The sequence below is a fragment of the Cynara cardunculus genome (assembly GCF_001531365.2).
Source record: "Cynara cardunculus var. scolymus isolate 2C chromosome LG 10, CcrdV1, whole genome shotgun sequence".
Taxonomy (NCBI): Eukaryota; Viridiplantae; Streptophyta; class Magnoliopsida; order Asterales; family Asteraceae; genus Cynara; species Cynara cardunculus.
The window spans coordinates 24159326-24168497 of NC_037537.1; the positions used below are offsets into that span (position 1 = coordinate 24159326).

A 9172-nucleotide genomic window follows, 5' to 3' on the forward strand; every position below is an offset into this window, starting at 1 on the left:
TAAATAAAACATTTAAAAACTTAATCATTTAAAATAAAATAAAAAAAATTTAAAAATTTAATTTAAAAACTTAATCATTTAAAATGGTAACAATTAATTTTGATTTTTCGGAACTTTTTCCACATATGTATCTAGGGCTGTAAACGAACTGAACGTTCAGCGAACCGTTCGGCGGAAAGTTCGTTTATTTAATAAATGAACGGACATAAACAAATTTTGTTGTTCGTTTGATTAAACGAACGAATATGAACAAGAGACTCGTTCGTTTATATATTAAAATTATATATAATCTTTTGTTTATTTACTTTGAACTCAAATAATATTTACTTATGTTCATTTAGCCCGTTTATTTATGTTCGTTTAACATGTTAACAACGAACATAAATGTACACGAACACACCTGATTTCTAAATGAACGAACACGAACATAAAAAAATTTGATCGTTTACCGTTCGTGTTCGTTCGTTTGTTCAGTTAAGTTAAACGAACGTGAACAAACCTCCGTTCATGTTCGCTCAATTCGTTTACAGTCCTATATATATATATATGTATATATATATATATATGTGTATATATATATATATATATCATTTAGATTGTAAATAACTCCAAGACATTTAGCCAAAACACGTGCATCAAATAATAGGACTTGGAGAGTGCACATGAGCCACTTGTACTATTGTTCTCGTAGCACTTCCTTTCAGCTTCTCCTTCGCATCCATTTTTCTTTTTTATTTATTTTCATTATTTTATACCTATAATAATAATAATATATTTTAAATATTTGTTAATTAATATTCTTGACAACCTATCACAATGTCATGGTTAGACAAGTTGTCACGGAAATATATACCAATTTTCTTCATAACCGTTGGAATATAACTTAAGACCTGTTATATATTTAGATAAAATCGTTCTACCTTTTTAACAATTGAGCTACATGTTGGAGACGTTGTATTTAGTTGGAGTTAATTTTTATATTCTATTTATATTCCAAACGTAATTTCGTGTTAGCAAAACAAAAATTAACTGGTCATGAGACTTAACTATTTCTTGTGAAACAGTGTATTAACATAATGAATTATAAATATATGGTAATGAAAGTCAATATGATAAACCTTAATGGATATTACTGTTATGTTGTTTCTGGTTAATATCGTAATATAGCATTTCCAACAAGTGGGATATAATATAAATCTTGCTAATTTATGCGAGTTAATTTTATACTGTAACAGTCATGCTACAACGTACGGTAAACTAGAAAAAAGAAGTGAGATGATACAAAAATCTCTAAATTTAGATAGATGTCTAAAACTCTATATAGAAGATGGAAATGGTATTTAATTTTACCCCACCAGTAATAAATTTTGAAAATAAATGTTTATGAGCTAAAATAATATTTTATTAAACATGTTGAATATTTTAATAATATAGTTAATGTTGGAATTGTTAAAATAATATAGTTAATACTTCATGTTTAAAATAATTATATAATATGTGTTAAAAGGTAATTATGATAATTACATGATATTATATGAAAATAAGCATAATTATTTACATATAAATATCAAACCTTATTTATAGTTATAGGGTGACTATGATACCAACATGTATAAATAGGGTGTCAGGCCAATTCAGTTAAGAGAATTAAATTCTCTAAATTTGGTTAATTAGTCCACATACACATATTTAGATTTAAGGTTCTTTTGGGCTAGCACCTATTGGAGGATCTACGTGTGTTCGTGTGTGGATCAACTGTAAAGGAAACCGATAAATTAATAAAACAAAATGATTATATACAATTTCCATCATCTATTATTTATTTTTCACATTCAATACGAAAAACTCTATTCATATGAAAATAATGGAATCATAACAAACACAATGTTGTATGATAAATATGTCATCGTAAACTACAAGGGTGGTGCCTGATTGGTTTGAGCTTGGCTCCAAAGGTCAAAAGTACCAGGAAGTCCCAAGTTCAAATCAAAGGAGGAATAAAAATTCTCTTGTGGCCATGAAGGTTCAAATGCGGTGACTCCATACTATCTGCAAAGCAGGTGATCGCCCTGGGATTAGTCGGCTCGCATAGCGGGTTGGATATCCATGATAATGAAAAAAAATATGTCATCGTAAATGATACGATGACAAAGATATAGAAACATATATCAAATTTAGATTGTAAATGAAATATTTCGTAGTTATTTACTTGTAACTCATCTATATATAAATGACTAATGATTAATGAGAATTACATATTTCTCATATATATTTTTCTCGTTGTTTTGTTTTGTTTTGTTTGTTCTATAACACACATGAGATTGTCATCTGAATCTAAAAAATAAGAATGGGATAATTAAAATGGTACATTTTTTTCGTTTACTGGATTATTGTACTCTAATATTCATGTGCTGGTACATCAATAGGAAAATGACACATTTTTTTTTTTCGTTTAATAACTGTAACAATTTATTTATATAAAAAAAATCCAGGAACTTAATCACCTTAAAATATGAAAGATAGATAAGTATTCGATGATTTATTCAATCTAAAAAATAAGTATTAATCTGTTGGAAATTTTGATAGATTCAATGATTTATCTGTTCGATTTCAATAAGTTTAAAAGGTTTATATGTTCAAGAAATGTAAGATATGTAATAACTCAAAATATGAAAATAAGTTGGGGGGGTTTTACGCTGTGTTCTCAAAAGCTGTTATACGAAGGAAAGCAAAGGAAATGGAGGAAAATATGAGCAAAGTAAAAAAATCGCGTTATTGAAACTCTTTTAGGAGAGAGAATGTGAAACAGAAGAAAAATAATAATAAGTTTTATTGCAAAACTTTTATTTCAAATGTGATAGGAAAGAGAATAAATAAATTAAAACTTTTTAGAAATATTATTAAAATTTCAAAAATTCAACTTTTTATTACAAATCATAGGACAAATTGCATGAAAAAATAACGTACTTTAACTTGATTCATATTTTGGATAACGTAATTTCAAAACTTTCATTTTGGTACCTAAGATGTAAAGTTTAAATATTTAAGTACCCGACCAACCGGTTGAAGCAATAATCAGATACCATATTGATGTGGCGAGTGATGTGATATGCGGTTAATGTTTCAGCAAATAATACTGAGTTAGATACCGCATCACTCGCCACATCAACATGGTAAATGGTGACCCGGATACTTAAATTTTTAAAACTTTACATATTAGGTATCAAAATGAAATTTCTAAAAGTACGTTACCCAAAATATAAATAAAGTTAAATTACGTTATTTTTTCATGCAATTTGCCTTAAACTATATATTTTAATTATACTTACAAAAAGTAACATATGTTTTTGTTCAATTTATAAAAAATCAATATTATTTTCTCTATTTTCCCACCCTTCTCTCCATCCATTTTTGTTATTTGCTCCCCAAATTTAAGAACACCTATAATATAATAGCAAATTTGCTTCTAATTTATAATAACAACAAAATGCATAACCATTGAAAACAAAATCCCCTTTGGCTACATAGGTTTAAATACGATGACTCCGGGCTACCCGCAAAACGAGTGGTCGTTCTAGGATTAATCGACTCACATAACAGGTTGGATATTCAGGTTAATAAAAATAATTCATTTAAGATAACATGCGTAAAATTGATACAACATTTCAAATCATAATTAAATACTAAGTGATCAGAATAGTTTGATGCAAAATGATTAAGTGGTCAGAATGATGAGATGTTCATAATGTAGTACATAATAAAATATAATTGTTTGGTAATCGTTTACAACGAAATTAGAATGTTGCATGGTTAGAGTGTTTTAGAACCACTAAGAGACAAACTTTTGTTTTAACAAACAAAATTCATCTCTTAACGATTAAACGGTTGTCTATTAATGAAACTATCAAGAGATAAATAAACACCGTCTCAAAAACAATCTAACTTGATCCATATTAATGTAAAAACAATCTAAATACAAGTATTTTTATCATTTCCATTTATTTTTTTATAATTACGAAATTAGGAATTAAACAAAATTAATTGTGCAATTAATGTAATAGGGTGGGTCATAATTAGGGAGCGCGTGAAAAGAATAGCTGTTAATGAGTTAGCAAGTCAAAATATCAAAGAGGAAGATAGCGATAGCCGACCACGTGACTACATCGGTGTGAATTCCCATATACAGCTCATATCACAATATCTTATTAAGTTTTTTTTTATCATCAAATATATAATGATAAAATTTTATATCATATATCAATCAATTATATGTTATATAAAATTTGATACGATGGTTAATATATCAATCAATTTAATAAATCAGACATAAGAGACCTTTAAAACTTTTTTTTTTAAAAACAAACAAGGACTTATGGTAAGAAGCATAAGAAAATATCTCCATCATTAGATATACATTATGATGAGATCACCAAGATGAGATGCACCAGATCAATCCCCATATCAAGATGTAATTCATGGATAAGTTTGAGATCAAAGATGATCAAGAATCCAAATTCCTTATAATGCTTCTCACATGATACTTCGCCTAATATTCGATAGATAAAAATATAAAAACTAATAAATAATTAAATAAATCGGTAACAGATAACTTCCAGTAACATGTACCAACCCAATTTATATATCTGATACAATATTAAGAGTCGAATGTAATTAATTTCAAATACTTTGATTTTATACAATATTATGACCTAAAAATAAGGATTAAATTACAAGCTTTGATTGTCATCATTTGATTTTGAAAACCGTAGAAAGAGAAGGAAAATTGTAATTTACTTAAAATAAATACAATAATTATTGAACTTTTTAGTACCATAATCTGTCTTATTTTCATTCTTTCTGAAAAGAATTAAATAATATAAATTTGATTTAAATATTAAAAATTAAAATATAAATAAACCAAACCGACACAAGTGTTCCTATCTGCTGTGTTCATCCTTACAGTAGACCATCATCAATATCTACGTGGCATCATCACATGGCGAGTGGCAATACGCGCGAGGGTATGGATCCCGAAACACCTATTATTAATAGCTGTGTGGGCCCCAGACCCAGCATAACCTCATCTCCCTCTTTTCTCTCGCTGCTTTAAATACCATCCTCCGTTACCGTCGACGCCATATCCGATCAAATCCACTCCGTTGAGAGAGAAAATCTAAGAGGAAGGAACTTGTAGCCGGATATTTAGCAATGGCGACATCGTCGGCAAGGGTAGATCTGGACGGAAACACTATAAAGCCGTTCACGATATGCATGATTGGTGCCGGAGGATTCATTGGATCGCATTTGTGCGAGAAATTGATGTCCGAAACGCCGCATACAGTGCTGGCGGTGGATGTTTACAATGACAAGATCAAGCACCTCCTTGAACCGGACTCTCTTCCTTGGGCTGGTCGCATCCAGTTCCACCGACTTAACATTAAGAACGATTCTCGCCTCGAAGGTCTTATCAAGTGCTCCGATCTGGTAAAATCTCCAATTAATTTCTCAGATTTGTGTACTATAGTGTTTGTTTTACCATCCGTAGTCGTATTTTGTGCTGTGAGTCGTTCTGGATCTGCATTTCCATCTTTAGTTGCTTATTTCTCTTTTTTTAAGAGTGGGAAATGGGATTCTGTTACACTGTTTTATGTTAAAATATTGCTTACCTTAATATTCCGTTAAAGATATTTTGTTTGTGTGTCACGCTTGAAGTGTGAAATACTGAATATTACGTTACAATATGCTAATGATGGTTAGTAAGTTACGGAGACTGTACTTAATCACGCGTATATATCCCTGCAATTGATTTTTTTGTTCTATTTAATTTATTTTGGTTGTTTGTTTATATCTAGACGGTAAATCTAGCCGCGATCTGCACACCGGCGGATTACAATACGCGTCCTCTTGACACGATTTACAGCAATTTCATTGATGCTCTTCCTGTGGTATGTATTATGTGTTTCTTAACCTTGATTTCTTATATTCTAAACCGTTCTATTGTTTTTTAATAATTAATGTAAGCAATCCAGTGATTTATAAATCGTCTCTGTTATCTGTCTCTTAGGTCAAGTACTGTTCAGAGAATAACAAGCGGCTCATTCACTTTTCAACTTGTGAAGTATATGGGAAAACCATTGGCAGCTATCTTCCCAAAGATAGCCCTTTGCGACAGGTAAGGATTCAGATTTTTACTTAATAACTACATTAATTACTTTAATTCCTGAATAATTTCGTTCTTATTTGAGGGGTGTTGACTGTTTACTTAATAGGTGTTCTTTGCAGCATGTGGTTTTTACCCGGGACCTTTTATTTAGGGGGTGTCGAGCATTTTCAAAGTGATCACTGTCACCCACCCAAGAATTATTAGATCACTAGAATGCATTTGATCAAAGTTAGGGGATGGTCGAGTAAAATTACACCTGCCCTTGAGAATTTATTTCATGACATCGGCTTCTTATTTGCTACTCTGAAATCTGATGATTTTGGCCAAAAAAAGAAAAAAGAAAATCAGAACCAGAATTGCACAAAAATTAGTTGTGCAGCATATCCACGCTCCCCTAAAATTCTATGTTAGTCTATGTTCTTTTAGTTCTGTTTTTTGCTCAAACTTTTTCTACACAGCGATCTAAGATTTGGTTGGGAAGCATCTAAAAGCTGTGAATAAAAATTGACAGCAAAGTTGAATTATTTTTCTGGAAGTTGCTTAATTTTATTTTCTCTCAAAACTGTCTGTTTAACACTGTTGAATTTAAGTTTGTTCAGATGTTTTGATCAATTAAGTACGATTTGGGCTGTTGCTTTGTTGGGGGAATTAAATGTTTCCCACATTTAAGTTTGCTTGGCGAAGTTTAGAATGACATCCCTGCTCCTATGGGAATCTTAATCAAGTTCTACTTGTTACAAAATTATGTCGTCTATCTTCTTGCAAGTTATGTTTGTAATGTTTGGCCCGTCCAGGTTTTAATTTCATGTGGTCCCGAAGTGGGTTTATGATCACTAGATTCACGAGGTTGCATTTAGATAGATTTATTGCTAGCCAATAGATGATATTCATCACTCCAAGAAACTTAAAAGTTGATCTTTTGTATGATGTTTACTGCTGTCTAGTGTCTACTGAGGCACTTCTACTTACAGTGCCAATTTGTGTGTGTGATTTTGATCTTCCATCATTATTAATCAAGTCTTCCTTTCTTGGCTTATAACCCTTTACAGGATCCTGCTTATTATATTCTTAAAGAAGATACATCTCCTTGCATTTTTGGCTCAATTGAGAAGCAGAGGTGGTCTTATGCATGTGCAAAACAGTTGATTGAGAGGCTGATCTATGGTAAGCCTTGAGCATATTTGATTTTGGCTTATGTGGTGACTGGCTTGCCCTCCTGACTTTGATTTTTTTGCAGCTGAGGGTGCGGAGAATGGTCTTGAGTTCACCATAGTAAGGCCTTTCAACTGGATTGGCCCTAGGATGGATTTTATTCCCGGGATCGATGGTCCTAGCGAGGGTGTTCCAAGAGTTCTTGCATGCTTTAGTAACGTATGTTTAATTCTGCTTATGGTTTCATGAATTTGAGCTATCAATTTAATCTTATTTTTCTAGAATATTATGTAGTGACAACGTTCTGTTGTCCACAGAATCTCCTCAGGCGTGAGCCTCTGAAGCTTGTGGATGGCGGTGAATCGCAGAGAACCTTTGTTTATATTAAGGATGCTATTGAAGCTGTTCTTTTGATGATAGTATGTTACTACAACCTTAATTTGCTTCCTTCAACATATATTTGAATCGAGGGTGAAACTGATTGTTGAGTATCGATAATATTAGGAAAACCCTGGTAGAGCTAATGGTCATATCTTCAATGTTGGTAACCCGAACAATGAAGTTACAGTCAGACAACTTGCTGAGATGATGACCAAGGTAAACTTTTTATATTCATTGGTAAAAACTGAAAAAGGAGGTATGAGGTGACAGAGTGTATATAATGTGTATATATATACATATATGACAGGTATATGCAAAAGTAAGCGGAGAAGATTCAATAGAGAGCCCAACCATTGATGTAAGTTCGAAAGAATTTTATGGTGAAGGTTACGATGACAGTGACAAGAGAATTCCGGACATGACCATAATAAACAAACAATTAGGTACAATTCTTAATTACAAGGCTTGGGATTATTCTGTCTATTATGTTTTTGGTTGGTTGTTTGATGGAATGGAATGGAATGGCAGGTTGGGATCCGAAGACATCGTTATGGGACTTGCTGGAATCGACCCTTACGTACCAACACAGGACATACGCAGAAGCAGTGAAGCAATCAATTGCAAAAGCAGTAGCCAATTGAAAAAGGAAAGAAAGGAAGGGGGTGGTTGTTTTTGTTTTCTTTCAATGTCCAAAAATAGAGTTGTTCTGAATGGTTTGGTAATGGGAAACTTTGGGACCTCTAAAATGTGTAGCAAGTTGTAGCAGTAAGGGGGAACTGTGGCTGTATAATTCTGTATAACACCAAAAGAATTGGGTACTTTTTCCTGGCAATGTGCTAAGGAGGAGATGTTGGTTTTGGTTTTCGTATTTATTCTTTTGTTGGGTCTCATGGTATGGACCAGACCTTGTGTTATAATTTATTTTTTTATTGTTTGTTTTGTTACAGCTGGGAATGGGATGTATGTGTTTTCTCATATATTATTACCTTCTCAAGGGATGGGCTTGATATGATATCAAAGTTCTTTTTCCTGCAATATCTGGTTGTTACTGATTTTGTACAACTTAAAAGTTATATATATGAAAATTTGTATTTTGTTTTAATTTTAAGTTTTCAGGTAAAACATGTGAACTTATTAACTACTTATAAAGGTTGGTGCTGTGGTACGTGATTTCCAAATACCATGTACCAACGAAATTTGTATACTTGGTACATTACTACCAACCGACTGTAATTGTTACCAATTGAATCGATACCAACTTAATTGATATAGTTGGTTGGTTTGATCTCGTACAAAATTGCATCCTACTTGTTAGTACTCAACCAAGTTCCTTTTGTAATCTTTAGATGTTTGGGGCAGTGGCAAATCCATGATTTTTGTCTAGTATGATCGCTTTTAAAGTGGATTAAAGGCCCACAAACTTGTCCTATGTGTTATATTTTCTCTGTTTCGAGGGATTTTGAAAGTTCTTTTTGT

General features: G+C 31.9%; 1 protein-coding gene across 1 annotated transcript; it reads left to right on the forward strand.

Moving 5' to 3' along the window:
* Positions 1-5133: 5133 nt before the first annotated feature.
* Positions 5134-8729, forward strand: LOC112519096 (UDP-D-apiose/UDP-D-xylose synthase 2-like). The gene is made up of 9 exons (XM_025127074.1): positions 5134-5484; positions 5853-5945; positions 6065-6172; positions 7213-7327; positions 7401-7534; positions 7633-7734; positions 7820-7912; positions 8004-8139; positions 8225-8729. The coding sequence occupies exons 1-9, from the start codon at positions 5209-5211 to the stop codon at positions 8335-8337; spliced, it is 1170 nt and encodes a 389-aa protein (XP_024982842.1). The 5' UTR covers positions 5134-5208; the 3' UTR covers positions 8338-8729.
* The last annotated feature ends 443 nt before the right edge of the window (positions 8730-9172 follow it).

What these genes read in the sequence shown, in the direction of transcription:
- LOC112519096 (XM_025127074.1), top strand. Translation starts at nt 5,209, where the DNA reads ATGGCGACATCGTCGGCAAGGGTAGATCTGGACGGAAACACTATAAAG. An exon ending in GATTGAGAGGCTGATCTATG is followed by an intron (nt 7,328 to 7,400) that starts GTAAGCCTTGAG and finishes ATTTTTTTGCAG; the next exon opens with CTGAGGGTGCGGAGAATGGT. An exon ending in TTCTTGCATGCTTTAGTAAC is followed by an intron (nt 7,535 to 7,632) that starts GTATGTTTAATT and finishes TGTTGTCCACAG; the next exon opens with AATCTCCTCAGGCGTGAGCC.